General features: G+C 40.9%; 1 protein-coding gene across 2 annotated transcripts in view; it reads left to right on the forward strand.

The window, feature by feature from the left end:
- Positions 1–4: 4 nt before the first annotated feature.
- LOC129185528 (dual specificity protein kinase CLK2-like) overlaps positions 5–21948 on the forward strand; it is a 36516-nt gene continuing 14572 nt past the window's right edge. For both annotated transcript variants that reach the window (XM_054782721.1, XM_054782720.1), the window contains exons 1-6: positions 5–143; positions 1842–1932; positions 2007–2073; positions 2144–2260; positions 9540–9706; positions 20348–20442. In XM_054782721.1, the coding sequence (XP_054638696.1) occupies positions 78–143; positions 1842–1932; positions 2007–2073; positions 2144–2260; positions 9540–9706; positions 20348–20442 (603 nt within the window). In that variant the 5' untranslated portion in view covers positions 5–77. The remainder of the gene's footprint in view (positions 144–1841; positions 1933–2006; positions 2074–2143; positions 2261–9539; positions 9707–20347; positions 20443–21948) is intronic.

A 21948-nucleotide genomic window follows, 5' to 3' on the forward strand; every position in this document is an offset into this window, starting at 1 on the left:
TCTGTTCCCTTCTCCTGGTGGTCCGCTTTCTCTTCCTCCACCTGCCCTCCATCCTCCCTTCAGAGGTGCTGTGCACAATGGGGAAGACAGAGCTGCACTCTTTGTACAAAACCTTCCTTGACTGCCTTTGCCTCTGCTTGTCAGTGAGTATCTCCCCTTTTTCGACATGCATGCAGTCTGTTTATCTCACTCCAGACTTGTGCACACAAAGTGGTCAACCGTGCATTATTTAATCCTGCGCATGCATGTCGTACTGCAGCCTCTGACATTAATATCAGTTGCAGAATGTGGATGGAAATAGAGCCCAGACTCCTCCAAAGAGGGCAGATGTCACATCTTATTAACCTTTGTCAACAGGCTGGGGTCACTTTAAGCCACAAACGCACACTTTGATATTAAATGTACATCCCTATGCTGTTGAATCCCTTTGTCCACCAACTGGGGTAACTTTAATCCACAAACATGCATGTCAAAAATATGGGGTCACATGAATACACACACACACACACACTTTGTTATTGTGTTATTTGGTTTTTTGGACTGTTTAAAGTGACCCCAGCTTGTTCACTTAGGTCATAATCAGCACAATAACAGTGTGTTTGTAACCCCATCTTCTTGACAAAGGGAAGGGATGTTTGTGAATAAAAGTGACCCCCAGCTGGTTCACAAAGGGTTTAAACAGAACAATAACAAAGTATGTGTTTGTAGATTAAAGTGATCCTAACTTTTTGACAAAGGGATTAAACAGCACGGGGATTCACTTTTTAAAACAAAGTGCACGTGTTTGGATTAAAGTGACCCCGTTTTGTTGACAAAAACACAGCAAAAGGGTGCAGTCTTCAAAATGTTTGTGGATTAAAGTGATCCTCTCTTGTTGTCAAAGGGATTAACATCAGATGGATGCACTTTGAAAGTGTGCATGTGTGGATTACAGTGGCTGTCTTGTTGACACAAATATTAAACAGCAAAAGGGTGCACTCTTAACAACATTTGTGTATTAAAGTGACCCCATCTTCTTAACAAATGGATCAAACAGTACAGGGATGCACCTTGAAAAACAAAGTGTGCGTTTGTGGATTAAAGTGACCCTATCTTGTTCACAGAGGGTTTAATGGCACAATAATAAAGTGTGCGTTTGTGGGTTAAAGTGATCCTATTTTGTTCACAGAGGGTTTAATGGCACAATAATAAAGTGTGCATTTGTGGATTAAAGTGAGCTCAGCCCGTTGACAATGGCATTAAAAAAACAAAGTGTGTGGATTACAGTGACTGTATCTTTTTGACAAAAAGATTAAACAGCAAAAGGATGCACTCTTAAAAGCGTTTGTGGATTAAAGTACACCCATCTTCTTGACAAACGGATTAAACAGTACAGGCACACACCTTTAAAAACGGTGTGCGTTTGTGGATTAAAGTGACTCCATCTTGTTCACAAAGGATTTTAAATGGCAATAACAAAAGTGCGTGTTTGTGGATTAAAGTGCCCCCATCTTGTTGACAAAAAGATTAAACAGCAAAAAGGTGCACTCTTTTAAAGAGCAAAAGGATACACTCTTACAAGCGTTTGTGGATTAAAGTAAACCCATCTTCTTGACAGATTAAACAGTACAGGGGTGCACCTTGACAAAGTGTGCGTTTGTGGATTACCCCATCATGTTCACAATGAGTTTAAACAGCACAATAACTGTGCATTTGTGGATTCTAGTGATCCAACATTTTTGACAAAGGCATTAAACAGTACAGGCACACACCTTTAAAAACTGTGTGTTTGTGGATAAAGTGTGTCCCTGTGCTGTTTAAACCACTGAAGAGCTTTCTGTGGATAAATAAATGTTTTTCAGAGACGTAGCGTTGAAGCAGCAGGCGACAATGACCGGGACACAGACAGCGGACACCTGCTGTACAGAAACGGGGACATCCTGGAGGAGCGATGTAGGTAACAGTTCATTCAATGTGAAGCGTGTCGTCGCCTTCGAGACAATAATAGTCCTCTCGTCCTCACACAGATGAGATACAGGACACGTTAGGGGAGGGGACCTTTGGGAAGGTGGTGCAATGTTTGGACTATGGCAGGTAAAAACAAAAAAGATCATTTATATTGAGCTGGAGTGTAAGAAGCGAGATGGTGGTATTCTGTCTGCAGAGGTGGACGTGGAATAGCTCTGAAGATCATTAAGAACATCGAGAAGTACAGAGAAGCAGCCAAACTGGAGATTCACGTGCTGGAGAAGATTAGCAAGAAAGATCCTGGCAGAATATTGTGAGTAGTTCCATCCTTTCATTGATGTTACCGTATTATTTCCTCTAATAGTAGCTTCAATTCGTCCCAGGTGGGTAGTCCACTTTTAACAAATCAACCACACCTTAAATACATGCTTCCTGTTTTGCCCCCTTCTGTTTTTGCTATTACTGATCACAACAGGTGTGCTGGTTGGCAGCTTTGCCAGAGCACACACCTGCCGAGCACACGTGGCATCTGTAAAGCTGGCTTATACACTTTACACTGCCAACGCAGCTTTCAGTGTCAAAAATATCTGCATGATAAGGTCAGCTTTATCTATCAGAACCTGACAACTTCCTGTTCACCTCCGCTTAACTCCCCTTGGCTCAATCGCAGCATTGATTTGGCTTTCCTCCTACCTCCCAGTCAACAGACTACTGATCTGATCAGGTCCTCCACCTGCCAACTTGATCCCCTCCCAACAGCACTAGTCAAGGAATGTTGGCCAACACTTTCCCCTTTTATCACTCAAATTGTTCACTCCTCCTTGCCTACTGGCACCATTCCCTCTCCTCTCAAAATCTCCTCAGTCATACCAGTGTCCAAAAGACCATGTCTGGATCCCCTTGTTCGTAATAACTACAGACCCGTACCAAACCTTCTGTTTACTTCCAAGATACTTCAGCGTATAGTAGCCGCTCAACTCCAGGACCATCCTCTCACAAATTTTGTTGGGGCCCTTCCAGTCTGGCTTTTGATCCAATCACATTACTGAAACATCTCTTTAACATCACAAACAACCTCTTCCTTGCAGCAGACTCCGGCCTTCTCTCCATTCTCGTCCTCCTCGACCTTAGCGCAGCTTTTGACACAATAATTCACACTGTCCTTCTAGATGGTTGGGCCTGCGCTGGGGTCTCTGGCACAGCTCTACAGTGGTTCTATTCTTACATGTCCAACCGTTGGCAATTTATTCAAGTTCACAATGTTAAATCGTCATGCTCCCCAATCATTCACAGTGTCCCCCAAGGTTCAGTCCTCGGTCCCCTACTTTTTCTAATTTGTCATCTTCCCCTTGGCAATGTTTATCGTAATTTTGGCATTCGCTTTCATTGTTACGCGTCTATCTTGCAACCAAGCTCTCCTCAACATCAGCCCCTACTGGCCTTCCAGACTGCCTCCAGGCCATCACTAAGTGGATGTCCACGAATATGCTCTAACTCAATGGCAATAAAAGTTAAGTTCTTCTTGTAGGCTCTAAGTCACTGCTCTCCAAGGCCCATTCCCTCAATATTGAAATCTATGGCTGTTTTGTTCCAACTGTTTCTCAAGTCAAGAGCCTCGGAGTCATCCTTGACAGCACACTTTCATTCAAATCCATCCATGAATAATATTTCACGCATAGCCTTCTTCCGTCTTCACAACATCTCCCGACTCCGACCTTCTGACCTGGATGCGAGTAGAATCACACCTGGCAGCATGGCAGACCTCAGTACGTGCGACTGGGGAACTGCAGGTCCGATGCTGTGACCGGCATCACGGGAGTACCGCAGGGAACTGTGCTCTCTCCTGTTCTGTTTACCCTGTACACGTCTGACTTGCAGTTCAACTCTGAGCTCTGCCATGTACAGAAGTACGCGGAGGACACGGCCATCGTGGAATATGTCAGGAATGGACAAGGAGGATGAGTACAGGAAACTGATCCAGGACTTCCTCAACAGGTGCGATGCAAACCACCTGCACCTCAACACCACCAAGACCAGAGAAATGGTGGTGGACTTCAGGATAAACGGGACACACCCAGAACCTGTTCTCATTAAAGTGTGACTGTGTTGAGGTGGTTCACATACCTGGGAGTGCATCTGGATGATAGACTGGACTGGTCTGTCAACATAGATGCTCTGTGCAGGAAAGGGCAGAGCTGTCTGTACTTCCTCAGAAGGCTGGCGCCCTTCAGCGTACGCAAGAAGCTGCTACAGAACTTCTACCACACTGTGATAGCTAGTGCCCTCCTGTGTGCAGTAGTGTGCTGGGGGAGCAGCCTCAAGAAGAAGGACGCAACACGCCTGGGCAGACTAGTGAGGAAGGCAGGCTCCGTCATTGGCACGGAACTGGACAGCCTGACATCTGTGGAAGAGCAAAAGACACTGAGGAGACTCCTTTCCATCACGGACACCCAGCATCATCCAATGCACAGCATCATATCCCGACAGAAGAGTAGTTTCAGTGGCAGATTACTATCACTGCTCTGCTCCACCGAAAGACTGAGCAGATCATTCCTACCCCACGCCATGCGGCGAGAGGGGGAGCGATTAAAACCACACACAGGACCGGACTTACTACCTTATCATGAATAATTATTATTGTGTATTGTTATTATCATTATTTATTATTACGTATTATTGCACTACAAATTGGAAGTGAACCGTTACGTATTTATTAATTTATTAAAGATTCAATGATTGGCAAAGGCCTCCACCATATTTGATCCCTTCCCCTTGAAATAAATACCTTGCACTCTTTGCAGTTAGGGGAATAAATTGCTATTATTTTAATTATTTGGAAAAACATCTAAAACATGTAACCATATGTTACTTTAAATACGATTCACTTTTATGCCCTTTATAGATGCCTTGTAGTCTCTGACCTTTTAACTACATTTTGAACAGCTTTGACTTGTTATTACAGGCACAAATGACAAGGCAATTGTATGAAAATGTGTATTATTTTAATTTTACATATTTCTGGGGATGATTCCTTTTTTGAGAATGGAATATTTTTGTAGTTGTGGCTTAGAAAACCTGCTTATTATCTTCTAAATATGTTTTTAACATTATTAGAGCCCTCTTGACATGAAATAACACCCCTATAGTCACCTTTACATTAGTATTACCCAATATAGTAGATATTATCAGAAAAAAGACATTTTGGACAGTTTACCTTGTAGGGGAATAGGCGGACATGAAGTGTATGTCGGGGGTTCAGAGCTGAGTTTTAGTTTGTTGTGGGCTATGGTCACACCAGTAACCCGTGTTGTTATTCTAATCATTATTATTATTATTATTATTATTATTATTATTATTATGTTATTATTGTTGTGCCTGTTGTGAGATTATTTAAACCTGCTATAAAAGCCTATTCAAGTCTGGTGCATTGGTGGTGGGCTCACCGAACATACTGACACCTAGTGACCAATGTAGAATACTACATTCACTAGTTAGTGATCTTAATGTCTTACACTGTATTTGTATTTTAGTTAATTTTTTTTGCTTGAAAATGCTTATTTTGGGCAAAGAATACATATAATTTGCTTAAATATGCACAATTTCTGACTAATAATAGGCTGAAGTCAACCACGAAACAGCAATCATAAATGAATTAATGGCTGAAAAACGGTGATGTTCGAACCACGATGACTGTAATATGTGTAACATGAGGTAACACTCCTGTGGTGGACTGAACACATATTGTATCTGTTGTGAAGCTAATGGATACAGCATCCGCATTTAGCTTCTCAATGTGGCTGTAAACGGAAAACATCTGGGAAATACTCGCCATTAGGCTTAGGCTGTGACATTTGTTTTAAAAGTCAGAGTATCCATTTACATTTTTTTGATCATCAAAAGGGTCAGGGCAGACAATCAAGTGTCATGATTTCCATGAAGGCCTGGCACTCTTGGTGCAGCAGCACACTGAATTGGTTTCCTCGCCACAATACAAATATGTACACAGTAATTCCAGGCCAAAATGAACACATTTTGCACCATCAGATTTGAATGAAAATTCATCTGCAGATAGATATTAAAGTGAATTTATATCCTACATACCTTTTATCTTGTCCTGGAGCTCCAATCCATGAGTTTGAAAGGCTTAAATTTGGACTTAACATTCAAAGCCATCACAAGAGTGGATGTGGTCCAACACTCAGTAAAAGTCAGATACGAAATTGAAGAGGAAGACGTAACACACCTAACAAACATGTACAAGAATGAAAATACACCCGATATCCTATGAAAAATCAGCATTTTCACGGATGTCCCCCCAGCCTCTCCTAATTGAGCGCGCACACACACTGTCAGGTTTTACAGTCGCTTACTTCCGGGAATTTTAACATTCCTACTAGTGAAGATAAGCGACATAAAAAAATAGACGTATGGAATGGAAGGAGCGAGCTAGCTTGCTACTAGCCACCCACAGTTGTTTACATGCTTGAGAGGTGGTTTGATGAGGTCATCGTATGCGCTCCGGAAAATACGGGAGCCCAAAAGCCTTTTGCAGTGTTTTGTTATTATAGTGAAAAATCCTGATACCGATATTGACCTATATAAATATCTTTATGCCAATAATATAGCAAAAATGAGTTATCAGGCCGATAATAGCGGTGTGCTGATATTGTCAGACATCCCTAATAATAATACATAATTCCTAATTTGCCACCCCAAATATATGCAGATTTTTGTTCTAAACATTTTTGTTTGTGAGGGAAAGGCTTCTTGAGATGTCATCTGTACTTCTGTGAAGAAGGTGTCGGACGTTTCGCTCCTCATCTGAAGAGCTTCGTCAGCGAACTAATAAGTGCTGGTAGCTTAGGCCTTAAATACAGTAAGAGTGGGCGGAATTGGTGTGCCAACACCCTCCTCCTATTGGTTCCTTACACTAAGCCTGGGAGGAGTTGTGGTTGAATCCTTTCCTTCCATTAGCACCTCCGATAAAAGGGAAGTGTCGCTCCCTGAATTGGGTATGAACGACTCTGATACTGGCTCGTTAGCATCTATTGTTCTGGCTCGGCCCTGGCTCCACCTCATTTGCAAGACTAAGAGCTGTGGGTTTTGGTCTCAGTAACCTGCTGAACACAGGGTCCAAATTAAACCTCAAACCACCATTCCGATTCAATGATGGGTTCTGTTGTTTGACAAAAATAGCTTCCTTTACTCCTCTTTCAAACCATCTGTTTTCTTTGGCCAAAATCTTTACATCGCTGTCCTCAAAAGAGTGATTGGTTGCTTTAAGGTGTAGATGTACTGCTGATTGAGGACCACAAGAATTGTCCCTGCGATGTTGATAAAGCCTTTTTTGGAGCATTTGCTTAGTTTCCCCAATGTAGTGCTCTTTGCATTCCTCATCTTTACAGTGGATGGAATAGACCACATTGCTCTGTTTCTGGTTTGGAGCCTTGTCTTTAGGATGCACTAATTTTTGTCTCAGGGTATTTACTGGTTTGAAATAGGTAGGAATTTTGTGTTGCCATAAGATCCTCTGGAGTTTTTCGGAGACCCCCGCTACATAAGGGACTACCACTCCTCTCCTTTTTGCTTCTGTGGGCTTTTGGGTTTCTTTCCCTACTCTCTTCTTTTGACATTTGTTAAAAGCCCACCGTGGGTACCCACAGGTTGAGAGCGCTCTCTGGACATGTTGTGTCTCCTTTTTCCTTCCCTCAGCACTAGTTGGTATTTGTTCCGCTCTATGTTGGAGGGTCCTAATAACCTCTAGTTTATGTTGTAGTGGATGGTTTGATTCAAAAAGCAGGTATTGGTCAGTGTGTGTGGCCTTTCTAAAGACCTTTTTGTTTGTGGAAAAAAAATCACAAGGAATAATGCTTAATAATATGTGAGCCCTAAACAAGCAACTTAGCAGCCATTTGCAACAACAATACAGGAAACCATGCTGGGAAACAGGAAGTGCTGCTGTCATTGTCACGTTCGCCAAGGTTGGCTTTTGGATCCCAAGATGCAGAGAATGAATACACACAGCATTGTAACAAAAACTGTTGTAATACAAAAACTGCTCCACAGGAGGCAAAGAGTGTACACAAGTACTAACAAAAAGACACTGGGCCAAAAGCCAAAAAGGGTAAGAACAAAAAACACTACCACGGAAGAGCTAAGGCAGGAACAAAGACACACTAGAGAAACTGGAAGAAAAAAGTAGCAGAACTGACCTTTAGCAGGAGGCTGGACAGAATGCGGGATAAGCGCGCAGGGAACATTTGCAATACACAAAAAACTAGACCAATCAGAAGTGACCAGGAAAGCAAGTATGGCCGTCGATGAGCAGGTGAAAGCAAGGAACAAACTGGCGTCTTTGATTGCTGCCTTTGCAGCAGCTTGAAGGTGCTGGAGATTGAACGCAGGTGGGTGCAATCAGCTCCGCCTCTGCATGACAGCGTGCACTACAACACGTAGCAGACAGGCGGCAGAAGAGCGACGAACACAGAACATGACAGTCAAAACCATACACGTAGACGGCACATCTAGCGCTGAGGTTTACGTCAACGTCGCCGCCATATTGGATGTGGCAAGGCTGCGCTGTAAGTGAAAATGAATAGATGTACTGTACTTACTTTCATGAAGCACCTCTCTACAAATAAATTGAAGTTGATGCCTCTCGTTGATACATTCACACACGCACTAAAATACTTGGGAAGCAGTTAGGCACCAAAAACAGTGTATTTGATCTTCTCAGACGGCTAAGATAAGAACTTTATTGATCCCATTGAGTAGTTTTAATGCAATAAAATAAGAATATGAAAGTTACCAATGAAAAGAATAATCATCAAATTCATGTATTTTATTTTAAAAATAAATTAAATCTTCCCATAAATAACATCAATCAAGGCACAAGAAACACAAATGTATTCTTATATAAAATATGTAATACATGAATTATCTACTCAGGGATGGAGGAGTAGCCAACAAAACAACTGTACTCATTTAAGAGTATTCTCACTTTATAACAATTTTATTCAAGAAAAACATACGTGATGTTACACATATATATACACATATCGGTATCGGTTGATATCGGATCGGAAATTGAGAGTTGGACAATTTCGGCATATTGTTTACTGTCAAAAAAGCCAATATCGGACATCTCTAGTAGAAACCCATGTTATTTGCCCTACATTGGTAAAGTTTGAGTTGCACAGAAAGTAGTCAGAGGCAAATGTCAGCTTGCTTGAGGAGGTGATTCTGCTTGATATTGACACCCGTGCTCCCACATCACAAACCAACAGGAGCTTATCAATCCAAATGCTTACCTCACTCACAGTGCAACAAACATAACACATGCACCACACAGAATACGCAGATAAATGCAAAATAAACACTATCTTATGCTATTTTATAACCCACAAGGCATGCTGGGAAACCCACACACAGGTTGTGAATAGTGTTGTTTTTCATGTATATGAGTAGTCATTGTAGTGCAGTTACATGGTGGGGTTTTTTTGGCATTCATGGGTGATGAGGGAAAGTAACCACCTTGAACTGTGGGTGTCTTCTGTAATCTAACTTCTCTTGTGTTTTGTCCCCTGAATCAGTCACTGCGTGCAGATGCTGGACTGGTTCAACTACTACGGCCACATCTGCATCTCCTTCGAGCTGCTCTCCCTCAGCACCTTCGACTTCCAGAAAGCAAACAACTTCCTGCCTTATCCGCTCCACCACGTCCGACACATGGCCCAGCAGATCTGCCGCGCCGTCAGCTGTGAGTCTGCCGCCGCTTGCATGACAAGATGCGTGACCACTTTTTAAATGCTATGTACGCTACTATTTTTATTCCTTGCTTGTGGATAAATGTGTCTCGTGTCAGTAAGCAGATTATGTGACTGCAAAAAAAAGCCACGCTGGGGCCGAGAGGCTAAAAATTGAGGATGATATGACATTCTAAGGGTGTCTGATTATAATTCATGCTGCATTAACGGACCAGTGACCATGGTGGACTACACTAATACCAGCCGTATAATAGCAACAAACTAAATGTGAGCTTAAAATAGGGTTGTCCAAACTTGCAAATACCAGGATATTTTTAATTTGATCAACAATGTAGCGGTGCTAATAATAATAATAGGGATGACCGATATTGTTTTTTTTTTTTAAATATCCAATATGCCGATATTGTCCAACTCTCAATTTCCGATTCCGATATCAGCAGATACAGATATGTGTAACCTTCCACATGTGCTGTGGTGGAATGAACACAAATCTGTTGTGAAGCTAATGGTCACAGCATCAGCAATTAGCTTCTGGACGTGGCCGTAAACAAAGAGAAATACTTGTGACTGGGCATGGCAAAGCACGGCTCGAGGAACTCCACATGTTTGGTGATCTGGCAGCAGTGCATTGTACGCGTCTCATAGTAGTGTAGTACCGCATACGCCTGCCGCTATTTCTGCGTTTTTTTTTCCATCCCCACTACCCCCCTCACCATTAGCGGTGTTTTGACAACCCACCGCGTCCTGCCACCCGAACAAGTATGTTTGTTTGTATGTTTGCTTCAAGTATATGTGTCACTATGTATTCCTTACTTGCGTATCTTGCTTGCTGCTGTAACAAGTGAATTTCCCTGCTGTGGGATAAATAAAGTACAATACAATACAATATAATACAATACAAAGTATGTGCTGCGTTTGGACCGTTATGGCGAGCGGACTCGCTGCCGCACGCACACGATAAACTCCTAATCTTTGCATAGGAACGCGCCCAGCTGAGATTGAAGTTACAGATGTCCGCCATCTCCTGGTGTAAAGTATTAACTAAATGAGGCGTCATATTAGCAGCAAATTCAGCAGTTGCCTTTGGCGCTTAAAGGGCTGTATCCGTTTTCATTATAGGACAAAAACCTGATACCAATATTGACAACCAATACTGTATTGATATTAGATTTTTATGCCAATATCGGTGTGCTGATATTATCGGACATCCCTACTTACCTGTCACCATAACATATTTTGCAGGACCGTAATTGTCCTACAAATTATTGCCGATCAAAGATATTTTTGCCAACATTTTGAGACCATTTTTTTCATGAATGATGGCGTAATGATGCGGGTACACTGCATCAAAAGCAAACTTCTCAAGAGTTTTTAACATTGTAACTGGAATGCAGAGAGCTTTTAAATAGAATAAATTAAACAAAAAAAGACAGACAAAAAACCCCAATGAAAATAAAATGGACTCTCAGTCTCTTTTAGTAAAAATTGCACTTAAATAAAAAATCACAAAGACAGCCAAAAACAAGAAAAAATAGACCTTTGTGAAGAAAAAAAACAGGCAAAAAACCTACAATTTACTTGAAGAAATAATGAACCTTGGGTATTATTCCGTAACAGGAAGGTGAATTATTGAAGCTATGGGGTGATGCCTGTTGTTGCGAAGTGTCAGGCGTTACACAACAGTGCTAAGTAATGTTATGCGTACAATTGTTGTGCACTACACGTAAACACTACTTGACAGGGTGTAAATAAGTTGTGCGGGAGTGTGGTCAGCTTGTGCCAAGGCGCGCCATTTTCGGTCACGAATTGCATGCCAAGTGCTTAATTTTGGCGTAAACAGAACGCAAACGGTGCGCAATTTATTCTTCACGTTTTTCAGGCGTGCCATAAATACATAAATTAACAGCAGGTATTGCCACGGCAAAATGCGGGACGAAGCGGAGGCAAAATACATGCAAGTGTAAACGCTGCTTCACTCCTCACTTGCACAACTCTGTGTGCACTAGCAGCGGCCCTGCCGCCACCCACTGGGACAAAGAGTGTGAATGACTGACAGGAGCATTCACTCACTCCATTCATTCCGCTATAGAGCCAACGCGCCCAGGTGTTGCGACAGATGGACAAAGTGAACACACCTTTCACACACTTTCACACAGGGCCATGTAGCATTGGGGGTTTTTTCTACCTTAATTATAAAAAGTTACATTTAAAAACTGCATTTTGTGTTTAGTTGTGTTCTCATTGACTAATATTTACATTTGTTTGATGATCTAAGTGTGACAAACGTGCAAAAAAATAAGAAATCAGGACGAGGACCCCTGTGAAGAGTGAAAAACGGACGCCCTAAAAATGCGTATTTTTGATACTCCATAGCCTATAATATAACTCTCACGGTTATTAAATACATTTTAAAGTTGTTTGTACACATTAAGAAAGATTTACAGTATTGTACTACAAAACATGCAGGACACAACATCACGTTTTATCAAATCATCTTCCTGCTGGAAAACGTTGCGTGAGTTAACTAACTAATCAGTGTTTTATGAAATACATTTGTGTGTAATTGATATTTAATAAGTAGCCAGACACTTTTCTTTGTTGCAATATGTTCCATTTCCTGTGTTGTCGTCACACTTTGCCATAGGGGTGGCATCACACACACAGAAAAAATAACATGCAAAGGCCAAAGAAAAAGCAAAATAAGCCATTGTAAAATCAATGTTAATCTTATTTCCTGCTGTTAGGCCTGTCACGATAACAAATTTTGCTCTGCTAGAAATGGGTTTGGTTTGGTTTTGTTGATTTGAACATGAATGTTCCAATGGAATACATCTCATGAATCATTCTTTCACAGTTCCACATGTCCAAAAGGAGTAGGAAGAAGCAAAGCTTATTTAATCCTACCCCCCATCTATTCTACATCTAGTACAGTACATGTAGTTCACTTCCTGTATTCCATCTCATATTTTATATAATAATACATAATAAATAACAGTAAGAAGACAATATATATATACACAGACCCTTTCCAAAAAATTAGAATGTCATGGAAAAGTTGTTTAATTTCCATGATTCCATTCAAAAAGTAAAACTTTCATAGATTATAGATTCAGGGCCCACAATTTAAACGATTTCAAGTGTTCATTTGTTTATTTTTACGTAATTTGGGCTTCCAGCTCATAAAACCCACGAAAACAGGAATTCAAAAAATTAGAATACTGTGAAGAAATCACCATTTACTTCTCAGTTTTTGCAGGGAAAAAAAGAAAGAAATTAGGATCACATCAAATCAATCAAAATATGGTACTTTCAAAACGATATGTCAATCTTCAATACTTGGTTGGGAATCCCTTTGCCTTAATCACTGCCTCGATGCCACGTGGCATTGAAGCAGTCAGCCTGTGGCATTGCCTGGGAGTTATGGAAGCCCAGATTTCCTTGATGCTTGCAGTCAGCTCTTCTTTGTTGTTGGGTCTGGTGCCCCTCATGTTCCTCTTGAGAATACCCCATAGATTCTCAATGGGGTTTAGGTCCGGTGAGTTGGCTGGCCAGTCAAGCACTGTGATGGCATGGGCATCAAACCAGGTTTTGGTGCTTCTGGCGGTATGGGCAGGGGCCAGGTCCTGCTGGAAGATGAAATCTGCATCTCCATACAGATCCTCAGCAGAAGGAATCATGAAGTCCTCTAAAACATGCTGGTAGACTGTTGCGGTGACCTTGGATTTAAGAAAGCAGAGTTTACCAACACCTGCACCGGACATTGCACCCCAAATCATGACGGACTGTGGATATTTCACACTGGACCTCAGGCAGCTTGGGTTCTGTTCCTCACCCGTCTTCCTCCAAACCCTTGGACCTTGATTCCCAAATGAAAGGCACACTTTACTTTCATGGGAAAAGAGGACCTTGGACCACTGGCCAACAGTCCAGTCCTTCTTCTCCTTGGCCCAGTGGAGACGCTTCCTACGTTGGCTCAGGTTCACAAGTGGCTTGACCCGAGGAACCCGACAGTTGTAGCCCATCTCCTGGATGCGTCTGAATGTGGTGGTTTTTGAAGCTGTGACTCCCGCCTCATTCCACTCTTTCTGGATCTCTGCCAGATCCTTGAATCTTCCCTGTTTGATAATCCGCTGAAGCCCACGGTCATCTCTTTTGCTGGTGCATCTTCTCCTGCCACATTTTGCCCTTCCTCTAGACTTTCCATTGATATGCTTGGACACAGCACTCTGTGAACAACCAGCCTCCTTAGCTATGAACTTTTGTGGCTTACCCATCCTATGGAGGGTATCAATGATGGTCTTCTGGCCAGTTGTCATGTCTGCAGTCTTCCCCATATTGAACCCAACTGAGACAACTGAACCAAACTGAAGCAATTTAATGACACCTGGGGAAGCCTGTGCAGGTGATTTGACTTTAGTAGATGATTAGTGTGTGACACTCAGTTTAAAACATTCATGCCCTGCAAAATTTGGGCTGATTTCTTCACAGTATTCAATTTTTTTGAATTCCTGTTTTCGTGGGTTTTATGAGCTGGAAGCCCAAATTATGTAAAAATAAACAAATAAATACTTGAAATCGTTTAAATTGTGAGCCCTGAATCTATAATCTATGAAAGTTTATATATATGTATATGTATATATATATATATATATATATATATTGTGTTCTTACTGTTATTTAAAAGGGTCTGTGTTCCTATATGTGTGCATGTCTCAGATCAAGGGTACCCAAGTGTTACATTTTGGGTCAAATGTCAAACTGGTGGATAGACCTTGGTAATGTTATAAACACAAACTTCAAACATTGCAAAACACACACCCAACATACCAGAGCTGGAGACATCTTCCATTTCCCATAGCAACCCTCCCAAGTTCACTCTTTCTTCAATGTAATGCACATAAGTCCGTGTCCACTTTATGCTGTTATCTCAGCATAGGTTTGACTTTTGTTAGAAAAGTAACTTATATTTGAGAGAGTAACATAAAGTAAATAAAAACAAGTGACAAATCTAGATCTTGAGTTAAAGCTCTGAAAATATGGCAAAGAAAAATGGACCTTCAGTCGTTCCCATGCCATTGTTGTATCAGTAAAAAGACTACAAATCCCATCAGCGTTCTTAAGACTGTAATGACATCAACTTTGACCTATCAACTCCACAATACAAGCTAATCATTGCAGCACTGTGGCAACATGAGCCAGGATTCAGTGAAATGCACTGAGTGATCGATTCTTGAATTATCATGCTAAAGACCTAAAATTATAAGGCCATCTTTGACCTCCCATGAGGGACACGCCGATCACTTCCGGGTTAAATACGGAGCAATTTATCAACGAACACGCTAGAATTTATTTGGTTCGGATAAACGACATATAATACGACGGATAAAAGTAAGTAAAATCCGACTGGTAATGATGAATAATTTTGCCCACTTCGCGTGTTTTTTACCTACGAGAGGTAAAAACAACGGCTGTCAAAACGAGTTACACTGCTCGATAAACACAACATTTGTAACTCACCCGATGAAAAAAATCATTTCAAAGTGCATAAAGATCTTCTCCAATATATATAAAAATGAAAAAATCTTACCTTAGACTTGACAACGGTTGTTAAACCGCCGATTGCTCGTCGAATTGAATGATGCTGCTTGATGCTGCCGAGGTCGTGACTGAACGTACATTACGCTAACACAAAATGGCGGACACGGTGAAACATTCCCCTGCTGAACGCGTATTTGGCGAATAACCGGCGGAAGGACAAGTTTTGTTTGGCCCAAGAAGGCACTTTTTATTTTCTAATTCAATATTTACTAGCAATACGCAATTTACGCTGTGAGCTCGAAGTGTACGTACATTACTGGCCTGTCACGAAATTTAGGTGTGTTAGACTTTTGTTCAAATAATCTTATTTTACTCTTTTATACACAAACAATCACTTTAGTTGCAGAGTTGAGTAATTATTCCATGAATATATACCATTGTAATCATCATGGGGTTTGTTTTTCCATGGAATTATGTTCTTCAAAATTTTCATCGGCAGGCGGACACGAAGGTAATGTACTTTTCACTCATGATCACACGACCGTTATTTTTTTTTACACTGAGAATATTTGAATAAAACACAACCAAAACACAAAACACAAACCAATTTCAGACATCATTCTTTAATTCTAAGTAGAAATCATGACAAAATTATCAAAATATTGTTAATTTCACAACAAAAGTAGACATGCTTTACATGTAACATTTCAATGTCCAAATATAGACACTTTTTTACAACATAGCCGTGCTAGCGCAAAATAAAAACATGAACAGCCTTAATTTATGGTTTGTATTGTATTTGTATTTGTACTTTATTTATCCCACAACGGGGAAATTCACTTGTTACAGCAGCAAGCAAGATACGCAAGTAAAGAATACATAGTGACTACAACATGGTTCAGGTGGTGCAGGTGTTGAAGAGCCTGACAGCGGTCGGTATGAAGGACCTGCGGAACCTCTCCTTCTTACACCTCTCCTTCTTAGACAAAATGGGTGGCCGCTGGCCGCGTTGGACAGGTGACTGCTATACACAGGGTCTATAACATGTAAATTTGCTGCGGGGGATTTTTTGGTGGCTGCTATAGGCAGGTGGCCGTTCTACAAAGGTGGCCGCTAAGACAGGTTTATATATATATATATATACAGTCACCTGTCCAACGCGGCCAGCGGCCACCCATTTTGTCTCCCTTGGTCAATATCTGACTGCATATAGCGGCCAAATTACCAACTCAAGTAGAAGCTTCATGCACGAAAAAGTTTTGTTTTTCAATCAATGAAGCCGTCGTGTGTAGACTTTAATTACTGAGTCCTAGCTCAGTCACAATCATTCACAAGATCCACACAAACTGTCAGTTGTTCCACATAAAAAAGCCGTCTTCTTTTGAGCTTGCTATTTCCTGGTCAAATATGTAACTTTAAGAGCATTTGCACCAAAACATTACCGCAAAGTAGGCTGGGAACAGGACGTGCTCCCAGCGACGCTACAATAAAAAAAAACACACGCTAGCATGCATGCGGCAGCGGCAGCAAAACTGAGTTGGGTTGTACTTAATTGAAGTATTTTAGAATGTACTCACGTTATTTTTCATCAATCCTCATCCACAACTCCATCAAAGTCCTCATCTTCTGTATTCGACACAAACAAAGCCGTCTTCATTTCCGTTCGCTACTAGTCTGTTAACTTGTCAGTGTTATTCAGCTCCGAAGCAAAGAAGGAAACTTCTCCTGTTGCTTCTGCCAACTTTATTTATTGAACGCGGCCACCAGACAGCAGCTCAGAACACACACACATCTCTCAGCATCGTCTCTCCTTCCTGCTTGCCCACAAGGCAAAGGTTAAACAAGCCCCACTACATAGCTGTCCAGCCAATGCCTGTAAGAAATGACACCGTTTATTTCCTGGTGTGCACTGGTCAATACTGTAATGCCGCTTGTTGTGGGGAAGGAGAGACTCACGTCGCCGATGCACTTTAATGGCTTTATTAACAGCGGAGAACACTGCAGGACTTTACATCCACGCCAACATAAACACACTTCCCAACTCTCTCCAAACTCACAGCTAGCACTGAGCCTAGCTCTCCTGCTCGGGACGCCCACCGTCACTTCCCGTCACTTCCTGATGAACTAAAGCTGTAATGACACTCTGCCGTATAAAAAGTAAAATATAAAAAACAAGCGTAAGACATTACTAGCACAGCTTTGTTCTGTGGGTCGTGGATATATTCTATCAGTTATTATTAAGCCTCTAGCTTCCTTTTAGTAAGTAAAAACCTTGGCTATGATTGACTACATTGTCATGTAGACCTACAAAGTACACTTGGAAGAACAAGAGGTGAATAAATGTATTGCAACTGATGTGAAACTGATGAGGGGTAGGATTAAATAAGCTTTGCTTCTTCCTACTCCTTTTTGGACATGCAAAATTGTGAATTGTACTATGTGATGTGCTACTGTTTGACTCATGCATGTTCAGGATTAAAACCATGAACCATGATAATAACAAGCCTAGTAGTGCTGTACAACTTTTATCCGCAGTCCGCAATGCCCTCTACTGGTCCACATTATTATTATTATTTCTTTCCCTTTTTTTCTTTTTTTTCCTCTACCGGTCAACATTCAAACTGGACGCCAACCTGTCTATAGAGGCCACCTGTCTATAGCGGCCACTTTTTCCATAGTTTAATTCCACATACAGAAATGCTGTGGCTTTTCAGCGTAGTTCTTGCATATAAATGTTTTATGTTTAATTTTCCCCTAAGATCATATTTCTCCTCTCTGATTGAAAAATACTGTATGAGGTTTTTGGGTAACGAGTTATTATTAACTTTATGCATTATTCTAGTGGTTTGAAAGTTTACTAAATCTGCAAATTTTAATATGTGTGATTTTAAAAATAAAGGTGTGTATGTTGTCTATACTTGGTATTATGAATGATCCTCACCATCTTTTTTGCAGTCCAGTGAGTGAGTGAAGATTGCTTTTGTAATTATTTCCCATATCTCCACACAATACATTAAATATGCTAATACTAAGGAACATTAAAGAGTGTGGAGTGATTTATGATCAAGAACATATTTTGCTTTATTCAATATAGAGATATTTCTCGCCACCTTTTGTTGTATATTTTTAATATGAGATTTCCAACTCATTTTTTCATCTATTATGATCCCCAGGAATTTATATTCTTCCACTTTTTCAATGTCCACTCCATTAATTTGTATTTGGTTGTACGTATCCTTTCTGCTATTTCCAAATAGCATTATTTTAGTTTTACTTAAGTTCAGGGATAATCTGTTTCTGTCAAACCATGACTTTAATATGACCTTTTCATCCTTGACCTTTTTAATGAGTTCTTGTGTGCTTTCACCAGAACAAAAAGCGGTGGTATCATCTGCAAATAAGACCAACTTTAAGTCCTTTGTTACTTTACAAATGTCGTTGATATACAAAGTGAACAGTTTAGGTCTCAATATGGACCCCTGGGGTACTCCACACGTGGTGTATAAACTCCCAGATGTGTATTCTCTTAGCTTTACTAATTGTTTCCTCTTTGCTAGGTAGCTTTTAACCCAATTCAAGACTAATCCTCTAATTCCGTACCTTTCTAATTTTGAAATTAAGATATTGTGATGAATTGTATGGAAAGCTTTTGTCAGATCCATGAATACAGCAGCTGCACATCTTCTGTTGTCCATAGCAGTAGTGATTTCCTCCGTGATTTCCATCAGTGCCATAGAAGTTGAAATGTTGGCTCTGGAACCATATTGACTGCCTGCTATTAATTCATTCTTATTAATAAATGTGTCCAACCTGTTATTAAATAGCTTCTCCACACTTTTAGAGAATTGAGGTAACAAGGAAACTGGTCGATAATTTGTAAATTGATGTTTATCTCCTTTTTTAAAAATTGGAACCACCTTGGCTGTTTTCATTTTGCTAGGAAATGTTCCAGTCTGAAACGATTAAGAAATTACCGTCGATAATCAATGTTATCGCCAACATTTTTTGATATAATTTTTTTCATTATTGTCATGAGAAGTGTAATTCACATTTGAACCACTAAATGGTACTCAAGTGTAGTGCGGGCCACATTAGCTTGACACGGAAGTTGCCTGTATGTATGTTTAAAATTGATGCTATATAACTGTATCAAATGGTTGCATTTCTTTTCCTGTTTGTGAGCGCGCACCATTTTGAGCTGTTTTGTATATTTTACTTTGCCGACCAAACGCCTCAATAAGTGTTGACTGTCAGGACGAAGGCTCCGCTGCCCAAGGCACCTCCTTCTGTTTTTTTTTCCAGTTGAGAAAAGTGTTCGTGTCGGTCGTCGGTGTTCATGCGCTCACCTTGTTCATTCTGTTTAAAACCGAAATATTCCCACACTGGGGTTGTTGGCTGTGGCATTCACCTCAGAAACCATCGCTTCTGTGCCTTCATTCATGGGCTAGCTGCTAAGCCTCTGTAGCCACTCACTAGTAGTCCTGCCTCCACAAAGAGGATGAATGAGATGAGGGCTCACTCTCTCCGTTCATTCCACTATGGAATCAATGCACACAGACAGATGCAGAGTGAACCCTCTTGTCATCCAGCCTGTGTGGCACAGGCAAACGAGCAGATGAAACACGCATACACGCACGTCAATTTATCGAGGGCGGCATAATTATTGACCTGTTTTATTGGGGGGGGGGGGTTTAATCGTTCGATTAATCGATTTATTAATTATCGTGACAGGCCTACCTGTTGTGAAGATTTGCTTATAGACATCACAAATGTTTGATTATGTCATCCAAGAGCCTGAGAAAACACAGGGATGTTTTGTACATCAAAGATAGTAAAGGCAATCCACTGTAGGTCAATATATGCTAACCTATCTGGACAAAACATCCACGTCTTAGCTTTGTGGTACAGCTGACACAGCAAATGAGTGGATCATCTACTCATTCATCATTAATAATCCTTTTGTTTTGGACATCCTTGGTGTCTGAGATAGATGTGACATTATGTACATACAGTATATGGAATACAGCCTTGGGTGTTGACTTTCTTTTTGAAAAATCTCCACCTAACCCCCGGCCCTCCCTTCCTCTCCGCTGCAGTTCTCCATGACAACAGACTGACTCACACCGACCTGAAGCCAGAGAACATCCTCTTTGTCAACTCCGACTATTCCCTGGTATACAACGCTGACAAGGTTAGAAGCAGCAACAGACGCACGCTGCACCAACAGAAAGCAGAAGTGAGGCAGAAAAGGGAAGAATGGGCTCGGGATTGGCACGGTTGGATGCCACTCTCAGTGACTCGCCCACTTGCAGTATTTGTAGAAATATTGTGTTTATTTTGAAAAGGTGTGGGTTGCGTTTGGTGACCTCATTGTGACAAAGTCTGTCAGTTGGGAAGAGCCTTTGGAAGAAGGACATGTTTTGACATGAGGAGGAGTTATAGAATAATAATCACTGCCGCGGAGGCAACCTTACCACCATACTGCTCGTTGGTGGAACAGCATTCTTAAACACAACATGGAGCAAAATACTGTGAAACACGTTTAAGCGACTTGTTCCTTAAAGGAAAAGTGCACTTTTTAGGAATTTTGCCCATGATCCACAATCCTTATGTGAGACCAAAACATGTGTCTTTCTCTTTTCTGTGCATTCTAAAGATATAAAAACAGGTAAAAAGAAATGCATGCAGAAAGGCCGCTATTAAAACACCTCCAAAACGAGGTTTCATGGCTTTATATCCATGCTGTGAGCATGTAGTAACAGGTATATTCATGATAACATGGAATACTTACAGTATTTTACCATATTTTGGTCATTTTAAGCATTAGCTGAACTAATGCTACACCTAGCATTAACTTTTCCAAACTCCAAAATAAAAACACAGCAGCACCAATATTAAGCGTTACCTTTCACTAGTGGCCTGAGGCATTGTGAGCGAGTGTGTGGGGAAGCTAGTCACTAGCCGGTGTGGCGTGGTGAGGTGTCACTACGCCTGGAAAGTAGTTATTGGGCGTAGCAATGTTAATAACAATGTCGCTTAGCTTGGTTAATATGCAGGTCACATTATGGAAATGGAGCGCTGTTGGTGCTTTTTGTTTCATGCATTCTCAGCTGCCTCTTTTTCAACATCAAATGTGAGAGCCAACGTGGTCATTTCTATGAAAAATGGGTCCGTTTATGTTGATGTGCTGTAGTATTGTTAGCTTGATCGTTATCGCTGGTGTGTTCTCAGTATCGGTATTGATAAGCAGGAAGTTATCATTATCAGCTTGAAAAAAATGTGTGTATTGTGCATCCTTAGTTGCTATTATTAAATTAGATGCAGCTCGAGAAGCCTTCCCTTCTCTCTTCAATTGCCATTGTTGATTTGCGACACAATCCAGGTTTAAGCCCTAAAGATGTCTTGCACACTTATTAAACACATTTAAAGTATAAAATGTATAGATGCCCGCCACTAAGGAAAAATGATTCACCTTGCTGCAAGTTTGAAGGCTGGATTGACTGTCGAAGACCAACTTTTTAGTGTCTCGCATCACAGAACTACGATGTATTCAAGGACGGCTGAACAAGGTGCGAGCTTGATGAAAAAAACCTTATCAGTGAAGGATAAAGATATAAACATGTATGTGGGCTTTGTAGCAGTGGTACATGTATGATGTATATCCTCCCTGTATTATCACATATTTATCAATTATTAC

Source organism: Dunckerocampus dactyliophorus, chromosome 7, assembly GCF_027744805.1.
Source record: "Dunckerocampus dactyliophorus isolate RoL2022-P2 chromosome 7, RoL_Ddac_1.1, whole genome shotgun sequence".
In the NCBI taxonomy this organism is placed as follows: domain Eukaryota; kingdom Metazoa; phylum Chordata; class Actinopteri; order Syngnathiformes; family Syngnathidae; genus Dunckerocampus; species Dunckerocampus dactyliophorus.